This window comes from Pelodiscus sinensis, chromosome 3 (genome assembly GCF_049634645.1).
Source record: "Pelodiscus sinensis isolate JC-2024 chromosome 3, ASM4963464v1, whole genome shotgun sequence".
NCBI classification, from domain to species: Eukaryota; Metazoa; Chordata; order Testudines; family Trionychidae; genus Pelodiscus; species Pelodiscus sinensis.
This window is the reverse complement of record NC_134713.1, coordinates 70001877-70022754: the sequence shown is the minus strand read 5'-3', so window position 1 is coordinate 70022754 and position 20878 is coordinate 70001877. Positions and strand designations below refer to the sequence as shown.

Below are 20878 nucleotides of genomic sequence, written 5' to 3'. Positions count from 1 at the left end.
GTGTGATTTGCATCTCATATAGGCTCTCACTAACTTTAATCTATCTAGGTTAAAAATAACATTGATGATGCTGCAGTATGAGCTTTAGCATGGGCTAGCAATACAGATAACCAACGTACAGCCTGTGCTGCAGCACATACTGCTGCATCTTGACTGTAGTTTTCAGCAAGCTAGTTAGCTAAATTAAAACTAGCATGAGTACACCTACATGTGCCATATGTTACACCAAGTCCACCACAGACATATCCTTTAAATATAATTGTTTTGGTGGTGAAGGGTCTTATGTAGTATCAATGTATGATGAAAATTAATATTCTGTACTTTACTAGGAGAATGAATTGTTTCACATCTATGAGTTTTTTAAGTGCAAATGTTTTCCTGAGATTGAGTTAGATAATAGGAAGTACATATTCAGTTTTGAGAATCTTCATTTCTTCCTGACAATTTGGAGGATACTGAGTGATCCTCAAATTTTCCTTTTACACTGAATTCATGAAGACATAAAAAAAGACCGTTCTTATAGTAATATAGTTCTTTGAATTATTGTCTTCATAGATTTATTTTCTGGTGTGCATGTCCCCATGCCTGTAAAATCACATTTTTTTGGTAGAAGTGTCCTCTCGGGACATAGCTGCATCTTAGATGGCTTCATACATCCTGTAATCCTTAGCTGAACACAGACAAGTGCATAGCTGGAAACCAGTCCAGTTCACTTGTGCATTCGTATTATAAAAATAGATCTTATGTTTGTAAGAATGAGTATTAAGCACATTCAGACTTTATATATTTAGACTTTATGAAATGCTTGTTAGGATGTTTCATGTATTAATCTCATAACATCTGTATCCCATATTATAAGGTTATATTAAGTATTTGCATTGTAACCCACTGTAATTATGTAAATCATCAAATAGGCAAGGATTAGTAATTAATGTAAAATGCTGGCTTCCTCCAGAAGGCATTAGGTTCTGCCCACCAAGAAGGCCCACTGAAACAAAATAAGCCATTGTGAAATATCAAAGAACAATGACTTTGTTGATTGCTCTCCTCCTCCCTTCCCCCCATCTATGAAGAGGAGATGTGCACAGAGTCTCATTTCTTCATCTTGAACTCGGGAAAGAAAATAAAAATCCCTGACAGAAAGAACCTTCATCTCTATGCTGCTTGGACTAGGAGGGGCAAGGATTACTAAGCATAAGAAAAAGATCCCCAGTGTTTGGCCTAGGTTAGCTTTAAAGGATATTTAGAGCTTGCTTATTATAGAAGCTTCTATTACATTTTAGTTCCTAAGGCTCTAATTCATTTGTGTGTGTATGTTTACTTTGTTTAACTTTGAAAATAGCTAATTTATTTTTCTTAGGTTGGTACTCATCCTCCTGAGTCACTCCAGACAGCTTGACAAGCCTTGCTACCTGTGGCAGTGAGGTAGAACCCCAGAAGGATTTGCTTACTCTGCATGTGGTGCAATTACTTGTAAAACTTATTATAGTAGTATCATGTAGTTTGAACTAGGGGTGTGAATGTATAGCCATGTAAATGGTTAACAAATAAGCCTGGGCTTTGTTCCCAGGTAAAATGCAAATAATTTTTTATATTGAAGAAGGCAAGATATGGGGAAAAAAGTCTATGGAGAAAGAAGCAGGGAGCTGAATTATAAGGTGTAGTTCATTTTGCTGCTTCATGTCACAGTGACAGATATATGGCTAGGGATTTAAGAGTAACTGCTTTCTAGAATGTAATCCCTATTCTACAGATATGGCCTGTATTCCTTGTACCTAGGTGTTAAACTTGGCATTTGGCTGTGTTAAAACATATTTTGTATGAGTGCAGTTTACCAGGCAATCTAAATTGCTTTTTATAACCACCCTATCCTCATCACTGCTTACAATTCTATCAGTCTTTATCATCAACACATTTTATCAGCAGAGATTTTATATTTACTTGCAGATCATTGATGACAATGTGAAATAGCATTGAGCCTAGTGCTAATCCCTGTGGACCCCCACTAGAAATTCTCTCATTTAAGGATGATTTCCCATTGGTAATTATTTTTTGAGATCTGCCAGTTAGGCAGTTCTTAATCCATTTAATGTGTGCTTTATTGATATTGTATAGTGCTAATTTTTTAATCAGAATACCATGAGGTACCATGTTAAATACCTTATAAAAGTCTAAGTGTATTATATCTGTGTAGTTACCCTTATCAATCAAAGTTGTAGTCACCTAAAAGAATGCAACTAGATTTGTTTGACAAAACCTATTTTCCATAAAACCATGTGACAATGTCCAGACACTTGCAGGGAAGTACAGAAGTTTTAACCCTCCCAAAAAATGTAGGTTTGCAAACTATGTTATTTCACTGTAAAAAGCATTGATGAAAACTTGTAATGCATTGAACTTACTAGTCATTATGATATATACACACAAGTTATGGTTTTGTGTGTGTTTGTAAAAAATTGCAATTATAGTTGTAGCTGTGTTGTGATTTCAGCATCACCTCGCAAGAGGGCAGTGAAATGATCAGGCAGTGAAGGGCTACCTCCCCAATCAGAAAATCTAGCTTCATGAACCTATCCATTGTCCAACCCAGGAAAAACCAGTTAGGAACCATGAATGCAAATGAGAACAGTTTGACATGGAAAAGAAGAATCCCAGTCATCAAAAACTGAAAATGGAGGGAGTTTTTCCAACTTTGAATTTTATAGGGACTGAAGGGGGAAAAAATGCAAACCCCTTTTAAAATTAAAGGAGTTTGAAATAAAGAGCATCAAGAACATTAGAATACATAAATACATTAGAAGCAAGAGGAAGACCAAGGACAGAGTAGCCCTCTGGTCAGTGAGGAGGGAGAAACAGTAACAGGAAATCTGGAAATGGCAGAGATGCTTAATGACTTCTTTGTTTCGGTCTTCACTGAGAAGTCTGAAGGAATGCCTAACATAGTGAATGCTAGTGGGAAGGGGGTAGGTTTAGAAGATAAAATAAAAAAAGAACAAGTTAAAAATCACCTAGAAAAGTTAGATGCTTGCAAGTCACCAGGGCCTGATGAAATGCATCCCAGGATACTCAAGGAGCTGATAGAGGAGGTGAGCCTCTAGCTATCATCTTTGGAAAATCATGGGAGACAGGAGAGATTCCAGAAGACTGGAAAAGGGCTAATGTAGTTCCCATTTATAAAAAGGGAAATAAGAACAACCCAGGAAACTACAGACCAGTTAGTTTAACTTCTGTGCCAGGGAAGATAATGGAGCAAATAATTAATCTGTAAACACTTGGAAGGTGGCAAGGTGATAGGGAACAGCCAGCATGGATTTGTAAAGAACAAATCATGTCATACCAATCTGATAGCTTTCTTTGATAGAATAACAAGTCTGTTGGATAAGGGAGAAGCGGTGGATGTGGTATACCTAGACTTTAGTAAGGCGTTTGATACGGTCTCGCATGATATTCTCATCAATAAACTAGGCAAATACAACTTAGATGGGGCTACTATAAGGTGGGTGCATAACTGACTGGATAACCGTACTCAGAGAGTAGTTATTAATGGTTCACAATCCTACTGGAAAGGTATAACAAGAGGGGTTCCGCAGAGGTCTGTTTTGGGACCGGCTCTGTTCAATATCTTCATCAATGATTTAGATATTGGCATAGAAAGTATGCTTATTAAGTTTTGAAGATGATACCAAGCTGGGAGAGGTTGCGACTGCTCTGGAGGATAGGGTCATAATTCAAAATGATCTGGACAAATTGGAGAAATGGTCTGAGGTAAACAGGATGAAGTTTAATAAAGACAACTGCAAAGTTCTCCACTTAGGAAGGAACAATCAGTTTCACACATACAGAATAGGAAGCGACTGTCTAGGAAGGAGTATGGCAGAAAGGGATCTAGGGGTTATAGTGGACCACAAGCTAAATATGAGTCAACGGTGTAATGCTGTTGCAAAAAAAGCAAACATGATACTGGGATGCATTAACAGGTATGTTGTGAGCAAGACACGAGAAGTCATTCTTCCGCTCTACTCTGCGCTGGTTAGGTCTCAATTGGAGTATTGTGTTCAGTTCTGGGCACTGCATTTCAAGAAAGATGTGGAGAAATTGGAGAGGGTCCAGAGAAGAGCACAAGAATGATTAACGGTCTAGAGAGCATGATCTATGAAAGAAGGCTGAAAGAATTGGGTTTGTTTAGTTTAGAAAAGAGAAGATTGAGGGGGGACATGTTAGCCGTTTTCAGGTATCTAAAAGGGTCTCATAAGGAGCAGGGAGAAAACTTGTTCATCATGGCCTCTGAGGATAGAACAAGAAGCAATGGGCTTAAACTGCAGCAAAGGAGGTTTAGGTTGGACATTAGGAAAAAGTTCCTAACTGCCAGGGTAGTCAAACCTGGAATTAATTGCCCAGGGAGGTTGTGGAATCCCCATCTCTGAGATAGTTAAGAGCAGGTTAGAGAAATGTCCATCAGGGATGGTCTAGACAGTATTTGGACCTGCCTTAAGGGCAGGGGACTGGACTCGATGACCTCTGGAGGTCCCTTCCAGTCCTAGTATTCTATGATTCTAACAGAGTCCAGTGATTGCCTATACACACACATACCTGAAGGATTTCATGCAGAATATCCAGTCTTATACTCTTACAGTATATAATCTTGTCCATTTGGGGCTCCTTGGGTATGCAAAAATCTATCATAACTTCCTTCTCTGCTGCCGCCCCCCCAGTTAGATTTCTCTCTCTGACAAAATATTGTAAATCTACTCAAAAGGGTCTGTTAGCCAATCTCAGAGTTGGTACCAACAGGAATGGGACAATGAGAGAAACCACAGGAGGAGATAAGATTAGTTGATTTTAAAAGCAATATCTTACTGTGAAGGGGGTCCACAAGAGGAGTCCCCTCCCCTCCACTCTCTCCGTCCCTGACCCAAACCGTGACCCCGGAGGCGGGGTTACTTTTATCCTCAGTGGTGCACAACTCCTGAACAGGGGTGCAAGGGGGACCTGGGCCCTCCCTCTCTCCATGTCCCACCCCAGGACCCTAAGGTGGGGGCAGTCACCTCCCCCAGCTGGCTGGTGGGGCTAACTGCTGAAACTCACCAGCCCGCAGGCAAGACTCCTTTTGCCTGCTCTGGGCCACTTCCTCACCCCCAATCTCTGGACCTTCCTCAGGCCTCGCTCCCCTGGTCCAGTGACCCCTCACCTGCCTCCACTCCCATCTCTCCCCCCTGTTGCGCTGGCTCTTCCCATTTTATGGGCCTCCAGCCCTCTTCCCAGATCGCCCCCAGCGTGAATGTGCTGGAGTCCTCCGGATCCACCCCCGGCGTCCTTGCCATGTGCCTGCATTTGCCGTGCAGGCGCCCTCATTGTCCCGGCCCAGCCTGGCTGCCACCGCCTTCCTCACCGCCATGGAGAAAGCCAGTCTGCCACTCGCCCTGTCCTCCCTGATCTTGCCCTCGGCTGTGCAGGGTTCCTTTACCCTGTCACACTTACTCTCAGCTGCTGGGGCGCTCATCCCTGCTACTTTTTGACAGACACCTCACAAATTCCAGGGAGGTAACACAAGAAGTTCATGAAATTGCCTAAGGATCTGTGGCAGACCTTACCACCTATGGCTACTGTGTCCAAGGAAGCCTAAGTATTATTAAGCAGTCTCTTGAGTATTTTTATGCCTACCCAGTCTCTAGATCACTGGTGGTGGTAGCAGCAGCAGTGCATGAAAGATCTAAACTTCAAGTTCCTCCAGTTATGATACGAAAGGGAAGGGCCATAAATAACTGTATTTATTCATCAGGAAGGTCCACTACTCAACATGCCTCCAGATGTGCATTTCAAATTTTCAGTCAGTTGAAATATGACTATCTGAGTTTGAACGAGAAATTATAAATAATAAAATCTCTGCTGATTAAAATGTGTTGATGACAAAGACTGATAGAATGAAAGGGTGAGGCTGAGATTCCTTAGTGTCTGAAGAGCAGTTAGTGGTTGTACTCCTTGTCTGGTTGCTCTTGATGCTTCTTACATGATCACTTTCACTATGATGGCTCCAGTCTTCTGGAATACTTTGGAAAATCGAAATAACCATTGAGGATCTCCCATTTGAAAGTTACAAACTCTTTAATGCACCAACAGACAAAACCTTTCATTCACTGAAGGACTTGAGAGCCAGTCTCTGATCAACAATGTGTACACACCAGCCTCAATAAAGATATAGGTCAGCCCTCAAAGCTCAAATAGACAGAGACCCTCAACCTCCTATTACAACCCTCATAAAACAGAAGAACCACTGTGGAAGAAAGATATTCCAGCACAGAATGCCTTCATCCTCTTCTGTTGCTAACTTTAGAGCTACTTCACAGAAGTAGGTTGTATGCTGATCAGATCAGAATCCATAGATTGGAGATATCTCTACATATTCCTCTGTTATTTCAAATTCATGCTTGTGAGCCTGGTCACCCTAATTTCCTCACTGTATCCTCAAGACTGGTAGAAGCTCTCAATCTACACAATGTCTACTTTCACATTTGTTTAACTAGCCCACAGGAAATGTTTCTGATTCTGAATAGGGATGCCTCACCACCAATCCTGCCCTTTGATTTTTCCACACCACCAAGGGTATTCTCCAAATGCTTGGAAGTTGTGGCCGCTCATATTAGGATACAAGGGGTCCAGGTATACCGATGCCTCAACAGTTGGCTTATCCAAGGAAGATCACCCAAATAGGTAACTAACCTGATTCGCTTCTTCAGAGAGCTTTTTACCACACTGGCATTCAAGTTCAGCAGAAGAAAATCCAACTATTGCATAGTGATAGAAATGTAGCCGTGTTAGTCTGGTGTAGCTGGAACAAAAAACAGGACTATGTAGCACTTTAAAGACTAACAAGATGGTTTATTAGGTGATGAGCTTTCGTGGGCCAGACCCACTTCCTCAGATCAAATAGTGGAAGAAAATTGTCACAACCATATATACCAAAGGATACAATTAAAAAAAAATGAACACATCTGAAAAGGACATATGTGTTCTTTTTTTCATATGTGTTCATTTTTTTTAATTGTATCCTTTGGTATATACGGTTGTGACAATTTTCTTCCACTATTTGATCTGAGGAAGTGGGTCTGGCCCATGAAAGCTCATCACCTAATAAACCATCTTGTTAGTCTTTAAAGTGCTACATAGTCCTGTTTTTTGTTCCAACTATTGCATAGAATTAACAAAAGCTATGTTAAAGTCAAGCTCCATGAGAGCTTACCTACCACAGGAGAGATTCTGCTTCATCATGAGTCATAGTGATCCTCTGCAAGCTCACATAGAGATGTATCAGACTCCTGGGTCACAGGGCTGTCTGCAACTGTCACACAGCATACAATACTCCATGCAAGATTGGTTACAGGAAGTTAATCTACATTTAAATATCCTAGAGTTCAGAGCTGTCTGCATGGTAAGGCATTTCTATCCTTGCTACAGGATCCATAATCCCTGTGGTGATAGGTAATACAACTGGGCTGCATCTAAACTGGCAAGTTTTTCCGCAAAAGCAGGTGCTTTTGCGGAAAAACTTGCAAGCTGTCTACACTGGCCGCTTGAATTTCCGCAAGAACACTGACGATCTCATGTAAGATTGTCAATGTTCTTGCGGAAATGCTATGCTGCTCCCATTCGGGCAAAAGCCCTCTTGCGCAAATGCTTTTGCGCAAGAGGGCCAGCGTAGACAACGCGGTATTGTTTTGCGCAAAAAAAGCCCCGATCGCAAAAATGGCGATGGGGCTTTCTTGCGCAAAACCACGTCTAGATTGGCACAGACGCTTTTCCACAAAAAGTGATTTTGCACAAAAGCGTCCGTGCCAATCTAGACGCTCTTTTCCGCAAATGCTTTTAATGGAAAAACTTTTCCGTTAAAAGCATTTGCAGAAAATCATGCCAGTCTAGACATAGCCTGCAGTGTGTTAGGGCAGCAGACAGAGAGGAGCAGTTACATCAAGTCACAACAATGACTCTGCATCTTCTAGGCTTACAACATGCCCTATCAGATAGCCTCAGCAGACAATTTCCAGATAAACTTGAATGGATTATCAAAGATTTGGGTTCTGCAAAGCATCTTCATAGTTAGGGATGTGAGGGATACGAGTTATTTGCTTCAAACCAGAATAAAAAGTGTTCCATACCAGAAGTGATTTGAGCCCCAGATGCCTTCCTCATCTCATGGACTCCAGGGATCATACATGTCTTCCCACCCTTTCCTTTGATGTCAAGGGTTTTGAAGGAACTCAGACAAGATTTAGCCTTAATGATTATGGTAGCCCCAGTTTGGGTCAGATGGTTTTGTTGCAGTGACCTGTCAATATCACCTCCACTTACATTACCTGTACTACCTAATGTGATTTTGCAAAACAAAGGTCAGATCTTACACCAAGATCCAGCCTCTTTACATCCGACAACTTGGTTAGCTGACTGCCAGTGAAAAAAATTGTTCAGCTGAAGTTCAAAACATTTTAGTACATACCAGAAAAAAGCTATACGAGACTGACCTACACAGCAAAATAGAAGACGTTTTCTGTTTGTGCAGTGTGACATCACCTTGGAGTCCCCTGTTTCTGCTATTTTGGATTCTTGGCTAGCACTAAAACAGTTGGGATCATCTATCAAATCCATACTGATATATTTAGAGCAGTATCAGTATATCTTCCCCCTATTCTTCATGGACAAAGTCAGCTCCCAGACAAATGCACTAGGCAAAGCAGTATGGGAAGAAGGTGGACAGCCCTTGGTGGGAAAAGAACAAGTTAGGAACTGTTTAGAAAAGCTAAACATACACAAATCCATGGGCCCAGATTTAACGCATCCGAGGGTACTGAGGGAGTTGGCAAATGTCATTGCAGAGCCTTTGGCCATTATTTTTTAAAACTCATGGAGATCGGGAGAGATCCAGGAAGATTGGAAAAAGGCAAATATAGTGCCCATATTTAAAAAAGGGAAGAAGGACAATCCACAGAACTACAGACCAGTCAACCTTACCTCAGTCCCTGGAAAAATCATGGAGGGGATCCTCAAGGAATCCATTTTGAAGCACTTGGAAGAGGGGAAAATGATCAGGAATAGTCAACATGGATTCATGAAGGGCAAGTCGTGCCTGACCAATCTAATTAGCTTCTATGAGGAGGTAACTGGCTCTGTGGATATGGGAAAGGCAGTGGATGTGATATACCTTGACTTTAGCAAAGCTTTTGATACTCCCACAGTATTCTTGCCAGCAAGTTAAGGGAATATGGATTGGATAAATGGACTGTAAGATGGATAGAAAGCTGGTTAGAGTGTCAGGCCCAATGGGTAGTGATCAACGACTCGATGTCAGGATGGTGGTTCGTTTCTAGCAGAGTGCCCCAAGGATCTGTTCTAGGACCGGGTTTGTTCAACATCTTTATTAATGACCTGGATGAGGGGATGGATTACACCCTCAGCAAGTTTGCAGATGACACTAAACTGGGGGCAGGGATAGGGTCCAGAGTGACCTGGACAGATTAGGGGATTGGGCCAAAAGAAATCTGATGAGGTTCAACAAGGACAAATGTAGAGTCCTGCACTTGGGACGGAAGCATCCCAAGCATTGTTACAGGCTGGGGACCAACTTGCTAAGTAGCAGTTCTGTAGAAAAGCACCTGGAGATTATAGTGGATGAGAAGCTGGATATGAGTCAACAGCATGCCCTTTTAGCCAAGAAGGCAAATGGCATATTAGGGTGCATTAGGAGGAGCATTGCCAGCAGATCCAGAGAAGTGATTATTCCCCTTTATTCAGCTCTGGTGAGGCCACCTCTGGAGTATTGTGTCCAGTTCTGGGCCCCCCCACTATAGAAAGGATGTTGATGCATTGGAGAGGTTACAATGGAGGGCGACCAAAATGATTAGGGGGCTGGAGCGCATGACCTCTGAGGAGAGACTGAGGAATTTGGGTTTGTTTAGTCTGCAGAAGAGAAGAGTGAGGGGAGATTTGATAGCAGCCTTCAACTTCCTGAAGGGAGGTTCCAAAGAGGGCAGAGAAAGGCTGTTCACAGTAGTGCGGTTGGCAGAACAAGGAGCAATGATCTCAAGTTACCATGGGAGAGGTCTAGGTTGGATATTAGGAAAAACTATTTCACTAGGAGGGTGGTGAAGCACTGGAATGGGTTACCTAGGGAGGTGGTGGGTTGATTTAGTTGAGATTGGTCCTGCCATGGGCAGGGAGCTGGACTTGATGACCTCCTGAGGTCTCTTCTAGCTCTATGATTCTATTCAGTCATATATTTTCCCATTCTGAAGTTGCTAGATCTTTCACAAAAGCCTCATTGGAGACATTATACGGATTGAACGTCTCTCATCCGGGACTCCCTGGTCCGGCAGCATCTGTGGTCTGGCAGAAGCACGGATGTTGCTAGACCAGAGAGCCCCAGCCACAGAGGTTGAAAGCAGCTGGGTGGGAGCAAAGCCGGTCTGGTGAGCAGCAGCCTGAAGGGGCAGTGATCTGGGGGTAGACAGCACAGAAGCAGCTACTGCCATCTCTACCTGGGATTCCCTGACCTCATGCAGGCCTGTCACATGCTGGGCTAGGGCACTCCAGGAGCAGCTGCTGCTGCCGCACACAGGATCGTAGCCAGGGAACCCTGGGAGCAGCTTCTGCCACTGCACGTGGGACCTGGGCTGAGGAACCCTGGGAGCAGCTGTTGCTGCTGCCACTGTCACGGAACCTTTGAACAGCTGTCTCCTTGTGTGGGGCTGGGAGGAGCAGGGAGCACAGCCCTGTGAGTGGACTTGGGGCAGCAGAGCCAGGCAGGTGTACTGCAGGAGGTCAGGCCTCCAGCTTCTCCCAGGGCAGCAGCCAGGAGGGGAGCCCTAGGAGAGCCTGACCTTCTCTCGTGCGGCAAATTCCCTTGTTCAGAGCCACTCCAATCCCGAGGGTGTCGGACCAGGGACGTTCATCGTGTAATAGCATAAACAGAGTTAAAAGTAATTTCTTTTCAACCCATATCAACTTGTGTTTTATATACTCTGTCTGCAAAGATTCCCTTTTTAGTTACTATTGCATCTCCTCAGAAATTCTTTTTAAAATAGCTATTTTCATTAGTCTGATTCAGGATAGACCCTTACCATGAGGTTACCCATATTTTGTATTCCTATCATGAGACTTAAGTTTAAGCACTAATACTCCCTTGTTGCTCCTATGACCGTGTGGTAATTTTCCATATCCAAGCCTCTTTTAAAAGCTGTATTTTGTTCAAACTTGTGGGCATTTTTCACCTCTTCTGACTGAGCCTAATTTAAAGCCTTGCTAGGTTGGCGAGTCGGTTTGTGAAGGTGCTCTTTTCCTTCTTGGTCAGATGGGCTCCATTTTTTCTCAACAGACCACTTTCCCAAAACAGCATCTCGTGATTGACGATTCTGAAGCCCTCCCATCGACACCAACTGTTCAACTATCCATTTATCTGCAGGATGCACATGTCCCTTCTTAAGCCTTAACACTTAACTGGGAGCAAAGATGGACAAGAACACAGACATTTTCATTCTAAAGTTTAGTATAGAAAATAGACTTAATTTTATATAAATTACACACACACTAATAGTTCTCCTTTAGGACTTCTACTTATTAACAAGTTTTTGTCTCTTGTATTTGGCTTGTTTTATTTTCCTCTGTGAACATCTACTATAAATATTGTAGATTTTCAAAGACTATGTTGTTTGTTCATTGTGATATTTCTGTTTATTAAACTCTCACAGGTTTCAGAGATTACAGAGTGCAAATTACCCCATGTCTTTAAAAAGTAATTAAAATCTTTTAAATGTAGCTCACCTTTATTTGTAGCTCTATCTATCCATAAACAGAGGACCTGTTTGATTTCTTTTGCCTTCTCAGCTTGAGTATATTTAAAAACTACAAAACAAAATAAGTGCAATATGCAGTTTAGTAGAGTGGCTTTACTTTTTTCTTAGAACAAATTTTCAAGAAAACTCATAGACTGCTCTTGTCTTATGGAAATAAAACTCAGTATTTAAGCATATAAATCGTCTGTAAGGTGTACCTGATTCTAATATTGTTTCAGATATTTGTAGTTGTGTAGTGGTTTTCTGAACAGAAGGGACATGTTAAAATAGCAGAAACATGACTGTAAAGTAAACTTTACATTCGTTTCACGCTGCATGTTGCTAGTGACAGGTGCTCAATGATTGTCAGTACCCTTGTCAGCAAAGAGAATCCTTTGACATTAAAGTCCCCAGTTCAACCCTGATGCTGTGTGCCTCTATTGGCAGGTCCATCAGGCTGTAGCTGGTCAGCGAATGTCAGAGCTGTTGTTCTTCTGGGATGTCACCAGTCCCCTGTGTTTTCAGTTTGGCCTTGCTTGCTGTTTGAACTTACCACACTTTCCAACTGCTTTCCTTTGGGAAATGAACTGATAGGTCATGGGAATATAGGTATCTTTAGGCCATGCAAAATTTCATCCAAAATGACTTACATAAAGGCTTCTAATGATTATCTTGACTCTAAGCCAATCAATGCTCAAAGCGCTTAGGGACTCATTAAATGGCATTTGTGGTGTCTGTAACCCAAGTTTTGAGTTGTATTTCAGGGAAAGTGGTGACAGCCTTTAATGTCTAATTGACCTCTTCTCTTTGATTTGCTTTCCATATTTGCTTCTGATGTGGTCCCCAATGGCAGCAAACAGCACTGCTCAGCATTCTGAACTTTTGTTCAGAGCTTCAGCACCTCAGCCTAGGTAGTTGTGTCATGGTAAGTTCCTGAAGTCAAGTTTGCATGTGGGTGTGTGAGACATAACTCAGACTGAACTTAACTGTTCTTTGCTCAAAGTATTAAAAGATAATTTACTTCATTTCCTTAATTGACATTAGCCTCTATTTTAATAGAAGAATAAAAATATTTGTGTGTTTAAAAGGACACTGGCCAATTTTGTAGGCATAACTTTTTTTTTTGCGCTTCTAGAACTAACGTTTAATGTTCTTTTTTATTTAAAACACATATTTAATCTTGTAAGCCCAGCACTTGTGAACAGCCCTACAGTAATAAATCTCTGTGTATGCATAATGAGTTAGTTTTAATGAAGATATTTTCAGTCACAGGCTTCTTAGGGCTATGAATTTGTGATTACTTAAAAAAAATAAAAATAGGAATTGCTGATAGAGGGAGGGGCCCATGCAGCTCTCTGTGACTATAGCTATAGCAGAGTACTTAACATGAGAATTGGTAGACTTCTCCATTCACTCAGGAAGCAAAAGACAAAGGAAGAGATGATAGGCCTCCCCCAGTTGTCTCAGCAGAAATTGGAAGAGTTAGCAGGTATTGTTCCCTCCAACCATCTAGACTTCCTATCATGCCTTTAATAGTGGACTAACACTGTCCATACAGTGGGTCACTTCCTTCCCCCAATTTCCACAGTGAGAATTAGTAATGCTTCCTTGAAGGCTAGATCCAGGTTCAACCCCTGTACAACCTTGAAAAGGGATGGGGCTTATTCTTTTGTTCATATGTAGATGTATGCACACTGTTTTATTAAGTGTCGTTAAACTGCCAGTAGCTCTGTTGTTATCCCTCTGCTTGCCCCTCTGTATAAGCAGGACAGATCACTGTCAATTAAACTTAATTACCCATTGTGGGGGGAAAACAGTTCTTAGAAAATAGCACTAGCAAAGAAAAAAGGAATGTTTGGAAGAAAATCGATTTTAATTATAGATTTTAATTTGTCTTTCTTATTCAATGCTTAAAACCAAAAAAGTTTAAAAACTGATTGCAAACTTCCCTTGTCATTGTCTTTTTTTTAAACAAAGCAGAATGAGATGTGTCCAATATGATGATGATCTTCTCTTCAAATTCTTTAGAAATTAAAAAACACTTAGACTGATCAATAGATGTATTAGCAAACAAAGCTGCTTGGGTATAACTGGAAATAAGGCTATAAGAATGGTGCTTGTTTTCTTCACAGATTGAAGACTATGACCTGATAGCAAGTATGATGGGAGCAAAGTGCAAAAAACTTCGTACTCTGGATTTGTGGAGATGTAAAAACATTACTGAAAATGGATTAGCAGAATTGGCTTCAGGGTGTCATCTCTTGGAGGAGCTTGATCTTGGCTGGTGCCCTACTCTACAAAGCAGTACTGGCTGTTTCACAAGCCTTGCACGTAAACTGCCAAACTTGCAAAAGCTCTTTCTTACAGCCAACAGGTCTGTGTGTGACACCGACATTGAAGAACTTGCCGCTAACTGTACTCATCTTCGTCAGTTGGATATACTGGGTAAGGAAATGCATGAATTCTTTCATTATTGTTTTTTCAGATGTATATCTTGGTATAAAGAGAGAACTACATATTGCCTAAATAAGACCTGTTGTAATTCTTAAATATTATTTAAAAATATGTCCCAGTTTAATAAAATTAAAAATTATTCATGAGGGCTTTTAAAACTTACAAATTCTTAATGCTTTGTGGTTGAAAAAAATCTTTGTAGTTACGGTTGCTAGTTTTCCTAAGCCTTTTTTTTCCTTTTTATGGTGTTTGTATGGCATATGAAAGACTATATTTTAAAAGTGTGTGTATTTTGACCAAATAAGCAGACTTTTCTTGCACAAACACATTAGGCAGAAGAGAATAATATTCTCCACTGTTTTTGTCACTTTTACTAGAAAATAATGTCTGTTTTAAAGTTAAAAAGTCCTTTACAGTGTAGCTTATGTTGTTTTCACCACTGTGACAGAAAGGGGGAAAAAAGCAACTTTATACAAAGTTTAAATTTGTAGCCTTTTATAACTCTTAGAGATGGCAGTACCTTTTTCAATCTGAAGTAAAATATGCTTTAGATTCTTGGATGAGGAATTTGTGAAGGGAAAGGTATCTCTACAAGACATTACATTAGTCCTGTTAGGTTGCAACACATGGTTTCATTACTTAAAATGTTGGAGGACTGCTCACATTGCCATAAGCCAAGATTTCCTTTAGGGACAGGTTCTTTTACATTTGAGGGCTATTTTAATGGATTTAATTGAAAGAGAAAGATAGTGGTCCAAAAGAAGCAAATAAATTAATTCAATATAAGTTTTGAGAAGATCATGTTTTAAAACTGATTCTGCAAGAGGCTCAGAATCCTTCACTCACATTATCTTCAGTGGGTGGTTAGAACTATCATTTTCTCACAGGATTGGGCTTTACATATGCAATATAATTTAGAACATGGTTTCTAATTATTAACCTCCCTATATTAAATACCACAGAATGTGTGGTTTCATTCTGTGTTGACTTACGCGGCCAACATCCAACTAACATTAGAAAGAAAGGAAAACAGGTGAATGGTCACTTCATCCAGAACAAATTGATCCAAACCTAAACATATGTGCTTTGTGGTGTGTTGTAAGTTAATCTACCTGGCAGTTAAATTAAAGAAGACCTATTTCCTGGTCATACAAACCAAATCTCCAAAAGGCTCACTGAAAAAAGCATTTTATAAACATATACATTCTTTTTGGCCATCAACTCTCATGCTTATCTATTATGATAGCATTGTGTCTGCCCACAAATCGATCTGACCTTTTAATTAGAAGAGAAAGCCTGAGCAATGAATAGTTTGGTAGTTTATCCTATATAATGTCTGCAGGCTGTGCTTTCTCTTTGCCAGCCATGAAGGCTTGTTACTACATTCTCTCAATATTTTAATTAACCTGTTGACACTTACATATAAAAGCAAGCTACTGAGCACTTACTGGTATTAACATGTCAGATTGTATTGCATATATTATTAGAAAACCTTTCATAATGAATGACATCAAATGTGGTGTTAAAATATATTATCCTACTGTATTCAAGCTACCTATCCTGAAACTGCTGTGTTGTCCATTCATGGAAATTCTTTTGGAGACATCTTGCTAGGAGAGTCTTGGAGCCAAGTTACATAATCTGTTGGAAATGCCACAACACTCCTGAAGTACATTGCTGCATCAGCTCACTGTGTCAAACCAGAGAACAAGCCTTTTCTCTTGTAGGCATTACTGAGTATCTGGTTGTTTCCTCTGTCCACTTCTGCTACTCTCAGCAGCAGCAAGGGGCATAAGTTATATAGCAAGATGGCAACTCAAAAGCTGTGAGTCAACATCCCGAAATATGGTGTTTTCTTCACATCAGCAATCTCTTCTATTTCATTGGTAGTAGAAAGCATGTGTTTATCTTATATGGACTAGCTAATACAAATAGTCACATTGCCAGTGAATTACACAGGTATTTGTGAGACAGGAGTGGAAACTGGGCATTGTGTATGAAAATCTCTTTTTCAGTCCCCCAGAATTGTGGGAAAACTACAGATTTTTCACATTATTATGAGACTGGGTAAGCAGAGACCAAAATGGAATTTCTCACAATGAATTCACAAGAGTTCGCAGCACTTGGTTTTATTCTGATATTGTTAAAGCCTGTAAACTCATCAGGGAAAACTCTTCCTGTTCCAATTACAGCATTTAACTCCATAGTGGCTTCATGGGCAGACAAAAATGAAGCTTCTTTTGAGAAGATTTGCTGGGCTGTAACCAGTTTGATTCATTCCTTTACTAAGCATTATAAAATCAATATCCTATCTAAATTGGATGGTGTTTTCAGTTGCTGGTTCTTGCAGTTTTGTTTCTTACCTGCAGGACTCCATGTATCATGCAATTATGTAACTATGTAAATTGCTACTTAATGTGGATTATATTTAAATAGGTGCATAATATGTGTTCTAGAAAATAAATTCCTATTTAAAAACAGTATTAAGGCTATGATCCTTGACTGTGGCCTATCAATTTACAGCACAATTTGGGAGGAAGTAGTGATTCAAAGATACGTTTTAGCCTTCATTGCGCTTCCTCAGCAAGCTGGGGCTAGTTCCACAGTATAAGTACAAAGGGGCCATTATGGGAAGCAGAAATCACAGGGGTGCCTCAGGCACATCTCTTTTCCCTACCAGCTGCAGGGGACAGGTGGTGTAGGAACCATCACACCAGCTTTACAGCATTGGAGGATCCCCCTGTGTAAGAATGATCCTACTGTGACTGGCTGTGTAAGCATTTGAGCTCCAATGTACTTGTCTCTGTGCAGCTAGATTCTGGGCTGACACCTCTAGGCCTTTTAGGGTATGTTTATACCACATGCTTATTTAGAAATAAGCTATTCTAGAAGACATACTCTAAAATAGCTTATTTCGAAATAGAACGTCTACACTACAGGGAATCCTCAAAATTAGTTCAAGGCAGGCTTCCCTAATGTAGACACGCTACCTCAATTTAGAGCCCCATGAGGCACTGGTGAGTAATTACGTTGAATGGCCTGAGGAGGAGCTATTTCAAAATAACTGCAGTGGAGCTTCAACACTACAGCTATTTCGAAATAGCTATTTTGGAATAGGTGTTATTCCTCATGGAATGAGGTTTCCAGAAATTGGAATAAGCCATCGGTTATTTCAAATTTATTTCAAAATAACAGAATTGCTACGTAGACACTCGCATTGTTGTTTTGGAATAATGGACATTATTCTGAAATAATGCTGCTGTGTAAACACACCCTTAGTTATGATGAGAGTCTCCAGAATGTGAGCCCTGTGTTCCACAGTTGTTGTATTCTGGAGTGCACTGCGGACCAGTGAGAAATTGTGTTAGCACCTGCCCCCACAACCTTAAGTGCATTTCCATGCTTTCTTGCCAGGTCCCAACCAGATAGTATGTAGATTACAACCTGAGTGTCATTGTATAGCTACAGGCCTCATTCATTAGCTCTGATCTTAGAAGCCTATCAGAAACACTCCAGTCACATTCTGGCTTCAGTCACTACTTGCTGGGTGACCTCAGTATACTCCCAGTCCCAGATTTTCCCAAAAATCTGCATTGTGTTTTCTGCATTGTCCAGCCCTCTCGTAAGGCAATTCAAATATTAAAAGTTTGTTGCTCCTATAAAGAATCAATATTCAACAATTTGCTACTTTAACTGGAGTCACCAAACATTTCAGTTGAAACACAACACTAAATTAGTTTAGATTAAAAATAAGACCAGTTTATTTAACTGGGGAGATAGAGGTTTTATGTGAGCACAAGTATAGGGTCATATATGATTAGAAGAAAAATAAAGATAAACTGTTTTCTAGTAGCTAAAATTTAACAACCTAGACTGGGTTCAAGGTAAAAATCCTTATTGCATGTTCCCAGGAGTGTGGCTAGCCAAATTCTCAGGTCAGATTCTTTTCCCCAAAGTCAAAAGGCTGGTTCCTTTGTCGTCTTAGATGAAAGAGAGCAAGTGAGCTTGGGGTTTTCTGTCCTTTTCTTTTATAGTCCAATTAACTTTGAAGTGGAATCTTCTGAGGGTTATTCCTTAAAGAAAAGTTTTTTTCAAACACTGAAGGAGGTGACATGGAGGCTGGTGGAGAAGGAGTCACCATGTTCTTTTTTCACACCTGTGTTTGCTAAATTGCAAATTTGCTTTGTCTCTTGCCATCTGCTCTCCCTGCTGTCTCAAGGACCCTGTTTATTATATGTAAATTTAGGTAAAGATACATTTCTTTATTCAGGATACTTCTGTTTGGGTAGGTGTGATTTGAACACGTGATGAGAAATCATTCAAAGGGATTTAATAAGCTCACATATAATGGTGTCCCACACATTTCATCATGATATTAGTGACCAGTGGGTTATCAGTTTTCAGATGATGCTTTACAAGGCAATTTTTGTATGAAGATTATTACAGCAGTATGCAGGGTGTAAATACAGGCCTGTATTTGGTTGCAAAAATGCAACGTTGTCTGCCAACAGCCTGAAATGATAACTCCGAGAGATGTGAACTGTTTTCTCTAATCTCATTGTTAACTCTGAAATTGGTCAACAGTTTGAATATCAGCATTGCTAATTGTTTTAACAAAAGCCTCAGACTAGTGTGTTTATTTTTCATTGTTGTATTGTTAGATACTGAGGCGGATGCACTGGGGCAACTCCTTACTACCAAAGGTTCTTGACAAACCCTGCTCCCCAAAATTTATAGCCACCATTGCCCAGCACAAAACAAAGGTGATAAAGAAAAGCTGCTAAAATAATTAATTCCTTCCTAGTTATCAAAAACAACACCCACACCTTATGTGCCAAAAGTGCAAACTGTCCCCTTCCCAACTGTCAAAATCTTCAGCTTTCCTCTGATGGCTTCAATATATAGTTGATCAGTTGAAATACAAAAATCTGTAGCAAATTTAAATTTGAGATCAGTGAAAATAAATTGAATCGAAGGTTCAAATTGGACTGGACTGGAGAGTGAAGTGAGGTCATTTATGGGAGCCGTGCCAGATAATTCTAGGGCGGGGTGGGCAAAGGGACCTCAGTGGGCTGGATCCATCCGCCAAGCTGGTGGATCCAGCCCGCGGCTGCCCTGCTGTTCCCCCCGACACAGGCCAGTCGAGACCTGGGAACGGGGAACTGCACAAAGTCTCCTCTACCCCCACCCCTCCATCCCCACCTTGCAAGGGCATGCGGCACAAGAGAGAACACTGGCTGTTTTTAAACAGTTGGCATTTCTCTCTAGCTGCCATGTGTCCCTGGCAGAGCAGGAGCAGGCAGTGAGAGACTTTGCATGCTCCACCACCCCCAGGCCAACCAGGATTTATGGGGAGCATGAGAAGTCTCCTCATCCCACCCCTTCTGCCCGAGACCCCGAACCTTCTGGGGCAGCCTGGGGTTACTTCATAAATTTATGAAGTGGCCCCCTTTTGAAAATTATTGCTCACCCCTGTTCTAGGGTCTCTGACTGAAGTCCAATAGGTTGCATAGAACATAAGTCTCCCCGCCATAGAATTTTTGTCTTCAAGAATTTTCTTAAGTTGCCTCTGACAACTACCATGCATAATTTTCTCTCAACGGTTCCAGGATAGGTGGGTTGAATATATGAACACATATATGGGAATGCTGATTACAGCAAAGGAACAAAATAGTGCCACTGAACAATTATTGCTTTTGGGTATTCTGTTCAGCAGGTGCCTGAGAATTTCACCAGGGAACAAATTGAACAACAAAGTTAAATGACAGATTTTAAGATATCTGTGGTGCATTTGTGCTGAACAATGGCATTTAACTGAAGTAACCAAACTAGTAAATTGAGATGGGCCCAAATTAAAATCCCATATTCAAATTCCCCCTCCTCTCAAAATCTTGGACTGACCTGTGAAGATAAATGTCATTATGTCATTTCTTTGAGGGACAAAGGAAAAAATGTGCTTTACATATCCTTTTAATATATTTACTTTTTGAGAAGCATTCCTAATTATATACAGATAATGCTAAAAACATAGAAGATGTCATATCTCTTATTCCTATCACCTGTTGGTGCTGCTTACTAAAATACTCTTTTTAACCATAAGAAATGTATTTCTCTTGCAGTTCATTCCCTGTAGAAAAAGTTCAGTTATTAAAGACTCTTGATGCGTTAATGTCCATATGCTCTCTGCTCCTAATCCCTGTCCCTCTGAAATCAATACATTCCACCGACTTCAGTTAGCATTAGACTGTCCCTCAATACCGTGCATTTGTTGCAACATTATATTACAGTCAGTGAAAGGGGTACATGATGTAAGGACATGGATTTGGCATGACCTTTTGCTATATACTCATTGTAAGTGGTGGTGTCAGAGCACAGAATCCAGACACCCAGATTGTGATAACAGAGCCATCTAGCTTTTGCAATATAGTGTCAGTACTCAGAAAAAGTTCCCACTGAAATCTTGGGGTTTTTCCTGAACAAGAAGAAAACTGGATTTTTTTTAATTCAGGTTAAAACGTGACATTCCCACTGACCTTCTGTGGTCAAAAATGTGGGAAAACTTTTCTGAAAAGAGCCTTTCTCTTGAAAGGCGAACAAAATAAATGTAG

At 40.7% G+C, this 20878-nt stretch overlaps 1 protein-coding gene across 4 annotated transcripts in view; it reads left to right on the top strand.

Moving 5' to 3' along the window:
• Positions 1–20878, top strand: part of FBXL4 (F-box and leucine rich repeat protein 4) — an 84378-nt gene that overhangs the window by 59153 nt on the left and 4347 nt on the right. For 3 of the 4 annotated variants that reach the window (XM_075923918.1, XM_075923919.1, XM_014571175.3), the window contains 2 exons: positions 12670–12741; positions 13949–14261. In XM_075923918.1, the coding sequence (XP_075780033.1) occupies positions 12670–12741; positions 13949–14261 (385 nt within the window). The remainder of the gene's footprint in view (positions 1–12669; positions 12742–13948; positions 14262–20878) is intronic. The other variant, XM_075923920.1, reaches the window with a different exon arrangement.